Genomic DNA, 14425 nt, shown 5'->3' with positions numbered 1-14425 from the left:
TTGCATGTATAGTTTGTAGAAACTTACAGTAACAATGAAAACATGCACCCCGACAACCAGACACACTCTAAGAAACTTAAAATCTTTCAGTTCATAGGAATCAACAAATACTTAATATTCCATTTAAAGGAACACAGTTTTGAAGTCAAACTATGAATATTATGAATATATTAAAATAGTACTTCGAAGTGGCTTACCAGCTTAGTAAGTTGTATACAAAAATCAATGCTTCTCAGACTTTAATGTGCATAAGAATCACCTGGGAATCTTGTTAAAATGAAGTTTTTGATTTAATGGGTCTGAGGTGGGACCTGAGATTCTGCATTTCTAACAAGTTTCCAGGTATGGGCTACATACAGATCATACTTTTGAGCAGTAAGGTTCTAAATGATTAAGAATTCCAAATCTTCATGGCTTCTGAAACATTCTGGTACTACAGAGTTCATAATGAACAACTAGCTTAACCAAACTCCCCTTACCCCCAAGTCCCCTGTAACCCTCTAATAGATAAACGTATTTATTATCTTCTTGCCAAACCCCCCAAACAAGACTAAATGCACATCCAAATATAAGGCTCAAACATCAAATTCCCATATAATACACTAGGATACATAGTCCTGAGCTCTCTTTCTTCTTGAACAGTTAATTTTCACTAAACAAGTACCATAAAAATCAACTGATAAACTCAAATCCAAATCAACATAAACCTGTTAGTATAGCTTATTGAGTAAAGCAAGACACTGAAAATGCCTAGATGAGTCGTCAGACTCCATAAACACAAAGGTTTGGTCCTAGCCTTTCCACTAGTTGTTAAAAAGATTACACATGCAAGTCTTAGCACCCCGGTGAAAATGCCCTCTAAATCACCAGTGATCAAAAGGAGCAGGTATCAAACACACTAAAATGTGGCTCATAATACCTTCTTTAACCACAACCCCACAGGATACAGCCATGAACGAAAATTAGACTTAAAAATTAAGCTTAAAAATTAGGCTTAAAAATTAAGCCATGAACGAAAGTTAGACTAAGCTATATTAAACAGGGTTGGTAAATTTTGCGCCAGCCATGGTGGTCATATGATTAACCCAAATTAATAGACTTAGGGTGTAAAGTGTGTTAAAGAGAACCCTGCACTAAAGTTAAATCTTAACTAGGCTGTAAAAAGCTACAATTAATATAAAAATAAGTCACAAAAATGACTTTAATTCCTCCTGTTACACTATAGGTAAGGCCCAAACTGGGATTAGATACCCCACTATGGGTGCTTTATATCTCTCTAGAGGAGCCTGTTCTGTAATCAATAAACCCCAATATACCTCAGTACCCCTTGCCAATTCAGTCTATATATTGCCATCTTCAGCAAACCCTACAAAGAAAGAAAAGTAATAACAACTATCATATATCAAAAAGTTAGGTCAAGGTGTAACTCATGAGGTAGGAAGAAATGGGCTACATTTTCTACGTAAAAACACAATTCCCTATGAAAATTCTTATGAAACTGAGAACTAAAGGAGGATTTAGTAGTAAATTAAGAATAGAGAGCTTAATTGAATTGGGCCATGAAGAAAGCACACACTACCCGTCACTCTCAAGTGACATAAACCTAAAGACAACTTATTCAAATAACAAAAACACAAGAGGAGATAAGTCATACCAAGGTAAGCATACTGGAAAGTATGCACGGATAAACCAAGATGTAGCTTAAAGCATCTGGCTTACACCCAGAAGATTTCACATCAAATGATCATCTTGAACCAAAGCTAGCCAAAACAACCAAAAACTCAACTAACATGAAACAACCAAAACATTTAATAAATTCTTACAAGTATAGGATAGAGAAATTTAAATTGGTGCTATAAAGAAAGTAGTGTAAGGGAACAATGAAAGAAAAATTAAAAATACTAAACAGCAAACATTACCCCTTTGTACATTTTGCTTAATTAACTAGAATAACCTAACAAAGTGAAGTTAAGCTAGTCCTCCCCAAACCAGACAAGCTACCTATAAACAACCTGTGTAGAATAAACTCATCTATGTTGCAAAATAAATGAGAAGATTTGTAGGTAGAGGTGAAAAGTCTAAGGAGCCTGGTGATAGCTGGTACCCAGAAGAGAATCTTAGTTCAACTTTAAACTTCCCTAAAAACCTAAAAATTCTAATATAAATTTAAAATGTATCTAAAAAGTTACAGCTTTTTAGAAAAAAATACAACCTTGTTTAGAGAATAAGTATAAACACAACCATAATTGGCCTAAAGGCAGCCATCAATTAAGAAAGCGTTAAAATCATCTTAATACCAAAATATGCAACCAACTCCTAATTTAACACTGGGTTAATCTATTTAACAATAGAAGCAACAATGCTAATATGTGTCCTTGCATAAACTTATATCAGAGCAGATAACACAGTTAACAATAAGATAAAATAATCCAGCTATAAACTAATTATCAAACTAATTGTTGACCCAACACAGGCACACAACTAAGGAAACATTAAAAGAAGTAAAAGGAACTCAAACACAAACCCCGCCTGTATACCAAAAACATCACCTCTAGCATTTCTAGTATTAGAGGTACAGCCTGCCCAGTGACGTTTGTTAAACGGCCGCAGTATCCTGATACAAATGGCTGTGGTATCCTGATCATGCAAAGGTAGCATAATCATTTGTTCTCTAAATAGGGACTTGTATGAATGGTCACATGAGGGTTTTGCTGTCTCTTACTTCCAATCCATGAAACTGACCTTCCTGTGAAGAGGCGGGAATATAATAATAAGATGAAAAACCCTAGGGACCTTTAATTAACCAGTCCAAAGAAATCAACTCAATTCAACCAACAGGGACAATACATGGACTGACAATTTAAGTTGGGGTGACCTCGGAGAATAAACAAGCTCTGAGGGTCTGAAATCTAGACCAAATAGTCAAAAGTATTACATCACTTATTGATCCCAAAACTTGATCAGTGGAACAAGTTACCCTAGGAATAACAGCACAATACTATTTTAGAGTTCATATTGACAATAGGGTTTACAACCTTGATGTTAGATCAGGACATTCCGATGGTGCAGCAGCTATCAAAGGTTCGTTTGTTCAACAATTAAAGTCCTACGTGATCTGAGTTCAAATTGGAGCAATGCAGGTTGGTTTCTATCTATTAAACAATTTCTCCCAGTACGAAAGGACAAGAGAAATGAGGCCTACTTCACATAAAGTGCCTTAAACTCATTAGATGATATAATCTCAATCCAGACTTTGTTAACTTCCACTGCCCAAGAATCCGGGTTTGTTAGGGTGGCAGAGCTGGTAATTGCATAAAACTTAAACCTTTATAATCAGAGGTTCAATTCCTCTCCCTAACATGTTTGTAATTAACATCTTTTCACTGAACATCCCAATCCTCCTTGCAGTAGCTTTCCTAACACAAGTAGAATGTAAAGTATTAGGATATATACAACTTCACAAAGGACCAAACATCTTAGGAACATACAGGCTACTGCAACCTACTGCAGATGCGGTGAAACTTTTTAATAAGAGCCCCTGCAACCCCTCACATCTTCCATATCTACATTTATTATAGCACCCATTTTAGCCCTCTCACTCGCCCTAACCATCTGAATCCCCCTGCCAATACCATATCCACTCATCAACATAAACTTAGGAGTATTATTTATACTAGCTATGTCAAGTCTCGCCATTTACTCAATCCTATGATTACACCTTAATCAGAGCCCTGTGGGCCATAGCTCAATTTCATACAAAGTTACATTAGCAATAATCCTACTATCAGTACTGCTAATAAATGGATCCTTTACACTATCAATGCTAATCATCACTCCCTTTATGACCTTTAGCCATGATCTGATTCATCTCAACCCTAGCAGAAACTAATCGGGTTCCCTGTGACTTAACAGAAGGAGAATAAGAACTTGTATCTGGGTTTAACATTGTGTATGTAACAGGTCCCTTCGCCCTATTTTTCCTAGCAGAATACACCAACATCATCATAATGAACATCCTCAATCTTATTTTTCGGAGCATTCCACAGCCCGTATTTACCAGAATTATACAGAGTCAACTTTACTGTTTAAACTCTATTCCTGACAATTACCTTTTTATGAATTCGATCATCCTATCCATGATTCCAATATGACCAACTAATACATTTATTAGGAAAAGAACTTCCTACCCCTCACACTGACCCTATGTATATGACATGCATCACTACCTATTATTATAGCAAGCATTCCACCCCAAACATAAGAAATATGTCTGATAAAAGAGTTACTTTGATAGAGTAAGTAATAGAGGTTTGAATCCCCTTATTTCTAGAATTATAGGAAACGAACCTAGTCTTAAGAATTCAAAACTCTTCATGCTACATTATACCATATTCTATAGTAAGGTCAGCTATACCTTACAGCCTGGGGTATCAGGCCCATACCCCAAAAATGTTGATTTATACCCTTCCTGTACTAATAAAACCCCCTATTCTTATTATTACAACAGTCATCTCAGGAACTATAGTTTTAATAATAAACTCTCAGTGATTAATAATCTGAATCGGCTTCAAAATAACTATGCTAGCTACCATCCCTATCCTTACAAAAAAAATTCAGAGGCACCTGCGCGACTCAGTCAGTTAAGTGTCTGACTTTAGTTCAGGTCATGATCTCACAGTTCGTGGGTTCAAGCCCCGCATCAGGCTCTGTGCTGGCAGCATGGAGCCTGGAGCCTGCTTCCAGTTCTATATCTACCTCTCTTGCTGCTCCTCCCCTGCTCATGCTCTGTCTCTCTCTCTCTCTCTCTCTCAAAAATAAACATTAAAATAAATTTTAAAAAAATTCAACTCACAAGCCAAAGAAGCATCTACAAAATACTTTTTAACACAAGCAACCACATCCATACCCTTAACAATAGGAATTATCATCAACCTACTATACTCCGGGCAATAACATAAAAAACCCTCAATCCTATAGCATTGACTATAATAACTGTTGCCTTAACAATAAAACGGGGGTTAACCCCATTTCACTTTTGAGTACCTAAAGTTGCACAGGGAATCTATCTTCAGGCCTAATTCTGCTAACATGACAAAAAATTGCACCACTATCCATCCTGTATCAAATCTCACTTGCCATCAATCCCAATCTACTTCTAACAATAGCCATCACATCCGTCCTAATTGGAGGCCGAAAAGGACTTAATCAAACATAACGATGAAAAATCCTAGTATATTCCTCAATTGCCCATATAGGATGAATAACAGTCATTATACTATACAGGCCCACAATAATTTTAAACCTAGTAATTTATATCATAATAACACTCACTACCTTCATACTATTTATACATAGCTCAGGCATAACAACATTATCACTATCCCATACATGAAACAAAGCACCCCTAATCACCTCACTCATCCTAGTGTTAATACTATGACTAGGAGGCCTTCTACCACTCCTAGGGTTTATCCCAAAGTGAAAAACCATTCTAGAAATTAAAAACATGAAATTATATCTACACTATTAGCCATCACAGCACTCCTCAACCTATATTGTTATATACGACTAACATATGTCACAGTACTGTTTCCCTCAACAAATAACATAAAAATAAAATGACAATTTGAAAGCACAAAAAGATAAACTTCCTGCGCCCACTTATTGTAATCTTGACTATGCTACTCCCACTTAATACCAATAATATCTATTCTGGACTAGGAGTTTAGGTTAAAATAGACCAAGGGTGTTCAAAGCCATAAGTAAATTACATCAATTTAACTGCTGCATATTTAACCTTAAGGACCGCAAGAATGTATCTTACATTAATTGACTGCAAATCAAACACTTAATTAGCTAAGCCCTTGACAGACTGGTGGGCTTCCATCCCATGAAATTTTAGTCAACAGCTAACTAATCAACTGGCTTCAATCTTCTCCTGCTATCTAGGGAAAAAAAGGCAGGAGAAGCTCTGGTAGATTTGAAACTGCTTCTTCTTTTTTTTTTTTTTTTTTGAATAATAATAGTGAGCATTTATTGAGCATGTAGTATATGTCAGGCAATATCCTGAGTGGTTTTTTTGTTTGTATTTATTTATTTATTTATTTATTTATTTATTTAATATATGAAATTTATTGTCAGATTGGTTTCCATACAACACCCAGTGCTCATCCCAAAAGATGCCGTCTTCAATACCCATCACCCACCCTCCCCTCCCTCCCACCCCCCATCAGCCCTCAGTTTGTTCTCAGTTTTTAAGAGTCTCTTATGCCTTGGCTTTCTCCCACTCTAACCTCTCTCTCTTTTTTTTTTTTTTTGAAACTGCTTCTTTGAATTTGCAATTCAACATGCTATTTCACCACAGAGCCTGGCAAAAAGAGGACTTAAACCTCTGTTCTTAGATTTAAAGTCTAATGCTTTCCTCAGGCATTTTACCTATGTTCATAAACCCCTGATTGTTTTCCACTAATCACAAAGATACTGGCACTCTTTACCTTTTATTCGGTGCTTAAGCACTCTTTACCTTTTATTCAGCGTAGTAGGGACTGCCCTTAGCCTTCTAATTAGAGCCGAACTTGGACAACCTGGCACCTTACTAGGAGATGATCAAATTTATAATGTAATTGTCACAGCCCATGTAAATGTAATAATCTTTTTTATGGTCATGCCTATTATAATTGGGGGTTTGGGGAACTGATTAATACCTCTGGTAATCGGAGCACCAGAAACAGCATTCCCTCAAATAAATAATATGAGCTGTTGACTACTTCCCCCATCCTTCCTACTACTACTTGCATCCTCAACAGAAGCTGGTGCAAGGAACGGTTTATCCCCCTCTGGCCAGTAAGCCCACATAGGAGTGTCCTTGAATATGAAGATCAAAAAGACTAATTTCCAAATAGCGGATGAGGGGCGCCTGGGTGGCTCAGTCGGTTAAGCGTCCGACTTCGGCTCAGGTCACAATCTCATGTTCCGTGAGTTTGAGCCCCGCGTCGGGCTCTGGGCTGATGGCTCAGATCCTGAAGCCTGCTTCCGGCTCTGTGTCTCCCTCTCTCTCTGCCCCTCCCCTGTTCATGCTCTGTCTCTCTCTGTCTCAAAATAAATAAATGTTAAAAAAAATTTAAAAAAAAAAAAAAAAAAAAAAAAAAAAAAAAAAAAAAAACAAATAGCGGATGAAATACTGAATTAAATGCACAATGGTAAGATAAATGTTCCTTAAATGACAGGACTCTTCAACATAAATTTGTTGAATTTGAGCGTGAAAATAATTTTAGCAATATTTACTTTGAAGTTATCTTAAAATGAATTAATAGCTACATAACAATTTACAGTCTCTTTCTATACTAACTCTCTACAAGTAGATATATACCTAATGCAGATACTCAAAATATATAGTCAAGTTAAGCTCTGAGAAAATTCATGTATAGGAACATACATATTTTGTTACTAATACTGAAAGAAAAAATACTCTGATTAATGCCAACTCTGCCTTATATACCCTCTATTGCTTCTCTTTTTATATAATATGGCATATGTGTGGCCTTTAAACTCAACTTCAAATGGTGTTTTTAAAACAGAATCAATCCAATAAATAAAGTTCACCTATTAAGGAGAACAGATGCATTTTTTTGAACAAAGCAAAACATCTTATCAAAGCCTCCATTACCTTGAATTAGAAAATGTTATTTGAGGCTCAGGGCTTCCAGGGATGAAAAACAAAAGCTCCATAGCAGCTCAGATAACAGTTGGGTCACACTGCCAATACTCATGAGACAAGATTTTCAGTCATACTGCAGAAGTTACAAAACAGTTTGATACCCCAAGGAAAACCTCTTGAAAGCTGTCACACTCTCCCTCAAGATAACTTTTCACTTAAGGCCAATCCATGAGAGCCACAAAATCATAAATCTTAGAACAGAAAGGACTAAAAACATGTAATTTTTAGACTAAAAAGGTGTATCTCCAGTTCACATACAAACTAATTAAAACTAACAGAGGTAACCTAAGATGACACACTGGTAGAAGAGACCATAGAACGTAGGACTCATCCACTTCCTACTATATTATATTATATTCTTTAAGGGATCTTTCCAAACAAAACAAAATAAAAAATCTAATAACAATTGAATATGTATTATAGTTTTAGGTTTAATTTATCCCTAAGCTTTGATTTCTATTAAATGTTAAATATTAAAAGGTCTCCTCTTCAACTCAGAAAGTAGGAATGTGTATATACAGCGGGGGAGGGGAGGTCCAGTAGAGATCAAAAGAATTCTGATATGATCACATATCAGAAAAACTTAACATAATAAATCATTCCTTACTTTATCATTACTTCAAGCTAGAAATTATGCCTTTGGGCATAAACTCAATAGGTATGAGAGGTATTTTCTTTATTTGTTCCAAAAAGAGCATAAGGCAGCATACAAAACTAAAGCAATATAATAAGTCACATTAAACAGCAAAGGGAAAACAATGAAGGAATCAAAATGAGAAGGCCCAAACTGGATCTCTCATTCACTACCATTCTAATAAAACAAACCTACACTTCATTCTAAAAATTGTAAGCAAAACACTAAATTCATGGTATAAATTCAAATTTTATATTGTATTTAAACTAAAATTATAATGTGGTGACTGGGTGGCTTAGTTGGTTAAGCATCAGCACAGAGCCTGCTTCGGATCCTCTGTTCCCCCTTCTCTGCCTCTCTCTCTCTCTCTCTCTCTCAAAAATAAATAAACTTTTAAAAATAAATAAGCTAAAATTATGTTAACATCTTAAAATATGAGGACAGAAAATTTCTTCTCATTTCTTATGATCACCATACTATCAAGAATGATTGCTTCAAAACCTGCAAATAGGATATCATATGTGATGTGAAAAATAAGTCTGATTTACAAAGTATTTGTATTAATGAGATATGTTTCTCTCAATGCACAATATTTAAAAATTGAAAGAATTTTAAGAGGAAAGTAAAACCCATACTTTTAAAAGTGAAAAAGCTGAAGTTAAAAATATTTAAGAGGTAGCAATTTAAAATAATATAATCAAAATAAAATAATATAATCAAAATAATCCTTAACACAGTGAAGCAGGTGAACTCTAATTTTGGTCTCAATTTGTTATACTGAGGGTCTCAATTTGTTACTTTATTTCATATCCTTTAGTTTCTCCATTGGTTAAATATAGTATGGTTAACATACCTGTGAAAATTATAGTTTTTCATATTTTAAAAAGTTTTAAACTTTTTCACAGGTATGTTAAGGATCTGAGTTTATGCTTATGTTTAAAAATACTACCACTATGTAAGTCCTAGTCAGCAGCTGGATTCTGGATTTCCTCTATAAACCAGCCTTTAGAATAAACCACACATATATAAACAGGATCAAGTATAAATTACATGAAAGATTTTGGTTACCAATGAAAAGCAAAGACATGGCAACTAAAGCTCTTACATTATTTTAAAATTTTACTGAGACTTGACACACTGTTTTAAAAATACTTCCTATGACTCTGTTATAACTGTGTTCAAAAAGAGAATTCACATACTAGATTTCTCTCTCAAATAAACAAATTAAAAGGCTTTGGCAAATATTAATTTTATTAAGAAAATTGATATTTACTTTTCAGTCTAACAGTCTTATATTACAAAACTGACAAAATAAAATTTTAGTCAATTTAATAAAGTCATAAGCAATTGTTCAATATGATTTAAAAGTTTAAATCACCAACATGCTAAATACTAAAAATAAAAATATTTCCTAATTTTTTTGCACCTATTGCTAAGTTAAAAAACCCCAAAATTTCCCAATAAGCCAACTATATAATCACCATAACCCTATAGTGGGTAAGCATAAATTTTTCCCCTGATTAAATCTAATGATGCAAATATTACTTGGTTTTTCACTTTTCAAATTCTTGTAGGCTTAATCATAACATTTCATGATTTATAAAATATGACCAAATCTGAGATTTACTGCAAAGTCTTTATGGGTAAAAGTCAGTAATAGATGCTTTTAAGCCAATTCTTAATTGATTTTCCTACTCATAACATTGTACTTATGTCTAAAGAATCTGGCATGCTTATTTGAAAAAATAAATAAGAAAGAATACATAAAACAGTTAACTCTCTCATTTAATTGTCACAAGAACCCTATAAGTAGGTACTATTGTTACCCCATTATACAGATGAGGAATTGAAAGCACAAAGAGGTTAAGGTTACAGAGTTAGTGGTAAGGCTGGCATTAGAACCTATATAGCCTGGTTCCAGAATCCATGCTTAACCACTATGCACATTACTGGTACCCATCTAGATCCACCGAATCAAGGATGAAATCTTGGTGCATAAAACCCAGGAATTTTCATTTTTAATAAAGGTATCACATTATTTTTATACTATCTAAAGTATGAGAACCACTGACATAACCCTTAGGAACAAGTGGCACAGATGTGGTTAGTCTCTTTATAATACACACACAAAAATAAATCCAATCCACTATGTGAATATCTATAGTGTATACCTTAAATAAAGGTAGGATAATTCTTTTCTTAAACTGAGATATAGATACTAGGTGTAAATATAAGTAAACATGAAGCAAACAGGCAATGTTAATTTCCAGATTTAAAAAAGTCAACAAAAACACCGTCGAATTAAAAAGTAGTTGAGGTCGGGGTGCCTGGGTGGCTCCAGTCGGTTAAGCATCTGACTCTTGGTTTCAGCTCAGGTCACGATCTCACTGTCTCGTAAGTTCAAGCCCCACAGCCAACTCTGCGCTAATGATGCAGACCCTACTTGGGATTCTCTGTCTCCCTCTCTCTCTGCCCTTCCCCCACTCATGCTGTCTCTGTCTCTCGAAATAAATAAATAAACTTAAAAAAAAAAAAGTAGCTGAGGTCAAAACAGGATTTACTTTTTTAATTCATTAGGACTTATCAAGAAATAAACTTTACAATTTAATCCCTGGACACATTTTTCTCTTAGCATGTTTTATTGTCTATTTAAAGATGGACTAATCCTTATACAAATTAAGCCAGGTTTTGCAAAAGGGATCCAATCTCTATCTACTAACAGCTTCATTACTTTCAGTAATAAAATATTTTAGAATAAATGTGGTGAAGAAAATCTCCCAGCGAAACCATTTTAGAAAGTATTTTTATGTTTAATACTAGAAATGGGATATTTAAAGAACTTGGATAAAATGAATAATTTGCAGAATCTGAGGTGCTAAATGACATATTGCTAGAACTTCTGGGAAAGAAATAAATTCACTTCTTTATTATATAATAATCAGTTTCTTACATGTGGGGAACTTCAAAGAAAAAAAATTCTACATAAAGTTATTTTGAAAGGCAAAACTATAGGTTTTGTCTGTAACAACAAAGTTTACTAGTGACTAATACTGTCTTATCTCCTCTTCTTTGCTTATTTGAAGCAAATGACCTTTTTCCTGGGAGACAGCTATCAATTTCATGGGATAATACCATGGTAATCATATTATAAACTAGGCATAAGAACCACTGCTTTCATAAGCCTATTGCCCATCCTAGCGCGCCCCCCCCGCGCCCCCCCCCGCCCCACACACACACTAGGACACCTTAAGAACCAGGAAGGGGGTTTATATATAACATAATAAAACATAACATAATTAATATAATATTTATTTTAAACAGCTCAATTTGGCAAAACATGTACTCTGACCTTAAGTTTCTGAGAGTGGTAAGCAAATGGTCAGTAACTGACAAAGCATCACTTAGTATTGTGCTTTTCAAGATTTTTTGCTCTACCCATGGTCAAAAATATATTTTACAGTGCAAGCAAGTACAATAAACACAAGACCAAAACCAAAGTTTCATGAAATGATATTACCCTTACTGTATTTGACACATTCATAATTTCTTTTCTATTTTAACTGTTAGTTTATAAAAGGAATGGTGGTCATATAATCTGCTAGATTAATTTCATGCCTCACTAATGAATACCATTTGCAATTTTAAAAATACTATGCTATCTATGTCACTTATTACATATAAAAGTCCATCCACTAAGATAGGAATGGAAACAAACATCAACAGCAGGTCAGATCTGTTCTGAGACTTATATTCCTAGGATGAATATTTTAAGGGATTGAGGGGAAAAAAAATCAGTGGGAAAAATAGCAAAGGCTGGTATGATATCAGTGGAAGAATGACAATATTATAGTACTGAATACCAGGTATAAGCAATGGTTAGACAAGCCTCCAAGTAAAATAGTAAATATACATTTTTCACTTAATATTCTGTAACCAAGGTTACTTTATACAAAAAGATTATGTAGAAATGTTTGAAATTCATTCTAAGAAAGTCATTAAAAATATCTATCCTAGGGGTGCCTAGGTGGTTCAGTTAGTTAAAATGTCCAACTCTTGATTTCTGCTCAGGTCATGATCTCACAGTTTCATGGGTTCAAGCCCTGCATCGGGCTCTGCTCTAATTGTGTGAAGACTGTTTGGAATTCTCTCTCCATCTCTCTCTCAAAAAAACTAAATAAACATTAAAAAAAATATATTCTATCCTAAAATACTAAAAGAAAATGCCTATTTTCTTTCACTGTTCATTTAAAATTGTATTTTTACCAACTAGTAACTTCCATAAAAACACTTCTAAAAATAAGATTTTTACTGAAAAATAAATGTGTTTACATTTTTGGATATATGTAACTATTAAACTCACATTACATATTACCAATATTTTCATAGTTATTGTTCTTTGTTTTCTTCTTGACTTGAGACTGACAGAAATTTATTTTAACACCATTTTTATTTTTTGGGAATTAAGTATTGTTAGAACTGGACTGGACATGGTAATACAAAGATATTTTAAAAGAAGAGTCATTTGAATGAAAAAACATCTTTTATTAGATTGAAAATAAAAGTATTATTTAGGGTGAAATTCTCTGCTGATTCTAGTACCAGCTACAAATGAAAAACTCTTCACATAATAATCTGGCAGTAAATATAGTTATTTCTTTTTGCAGAAATGTGTAAAGACCATTCAATTAAATGTTACTTAATATTCTCTCTGAAGTTCATATATAGTTAAGAGTTAAAAGATTTGTTTTTAAGTTAATAAGTCTACTATTTCCACAGTGCCCAAATAAGTGAAAATAAATTACCTATTTACAAATTGTTTACAAATTATGATTTGTTCTTGGAAGACTCTCATGTACACATTTGCTATCATATATTAAACATTTATATTATATTTATAATATATAGTATATATTCTATTAAACTACTTCTACAAAGTAGAATAACATAAGAAAAACCAGAGATTTTTGACTATCAAAGAGACAAAAATAGAGGTAAAAAATTTTGAAATACTAGATTAAATCTTAGCCATCCGTGCCTTGCACTTAAAGGGAAAAAAGTCATAGTTGGAAACACTTCATTTAAAGTATGGGTGTTACAGTGGAATTCAGCCAATCTCTTGAGGAACAATATAAACACTAAAAAAGTTAAACTAAAAAATGTTGAGACAAAATTGAAACATTTACCTGAAATTCTGGTACAGTGGGTGACTTTGTAACAGTTTTCCTCTTCTTTGTGATTGCTTTTTTAGATATGGATTTTTTTCCTTTCAAGATTAAAAGAGAAAAGCTTCATAATACTGTTTATAGCACTTCATTAACAAGAACCAAATTACATAGAACCTTGAAAGTTAAAATATAACTAACAGATGGCTTCTAGTGAGTCAAATAAAAGTGATGAATCAAAACAAGCCGTAGTAAAAGCAAACATTAAACTATAACTACCTGTAACAAGTATATTAACAAATGCTGTTTTCTTTACACATGAACTAAACTATCAAAATCTCTGATGAATTTCACAGTATCAGAACTTACTGTAATAAGATTTGGCAAAAAAAAAAAAAAAGGCACATTACTACTGCTCAGTTAAAAATCTAATTCACAACTTAAAATGAAATTTTATAAGACAAAAAAATCTTACCTTTTAACAATGACTTCCATAGTCAGGAACTTGCATAAAACTATACTCTGAAGACTATGGTCTTAAACCAATCTAATGTGAAAATCCTCTCAGCAGCTTAGGAAACAAGGTCTTTCTATCTCTTTATCTCTTTATCACCTAAGAGGCTGCCTTTGGCAGATTCAATAATCACTTTAAAAACAAGGTAAAAATCTCCCTTTAAAAAGTGCATCTAGTCATTTATGCAATCAGAAATCACTACGAAAAACAAATCCACACTTAAAGAAATCCAACTCATTAGCACAGATTGAAATGTATCTACTCTGTATTTAACATAACAGAGATATATACATGCATATAACCTCTGTTTTTAGAAAGGAACATGTTAAAGTGTTTTGTCTACCTTTGCATTTAGCAAAATCAGTTAATAAACTGGTTGTTAATTATTCAACAAACAT

General features: G+C 33.6%; 1 protein-coding gene across 3 annotated transcripts in view; it reads right to left on the bottom strand.

Annotated features, from left to right (window-relative positions):
- KIAA2026 (KIAA2026 ortholog) overlaps positions 1–14425 on the bottom strand; it is a 129847-nt gene that overhangs the window by 42276 nt on the left and 73146 nt on the right. For all 3 annotated transcript variants that reach the window (XM_058695431.1, XM_058695429.1, XM_058695430.1), the window contains one exon: positions 13535–13614. In XM_058695431.1, the coding sequence (XP_058551414.1) occupies positions 13535–13614 (80 nt within the window). The remainder of the gene's footprint in view (positions 1–13534; positions 13615–14425) is intronic.

This window comes from Neofelis nebulosa, chromosome 12 (genome assembly GCF_028018385.1).
Source record: "Neofelis nebulosa isolate mNeoNeb1 chromosome 12, mNeoNeb1.pri, whole genome shotgun sequence".
Classification (NCBI taxonomy): domain Eukaryota; kingdom Metazoa; phylum Chordata; class Mammalia; order Carnivora; family Felidae; genus Neofelis; species Neofelis nebulosa.
This window is presented reverse-complemented; position numbering and strand designations above follow the sequence as displayed.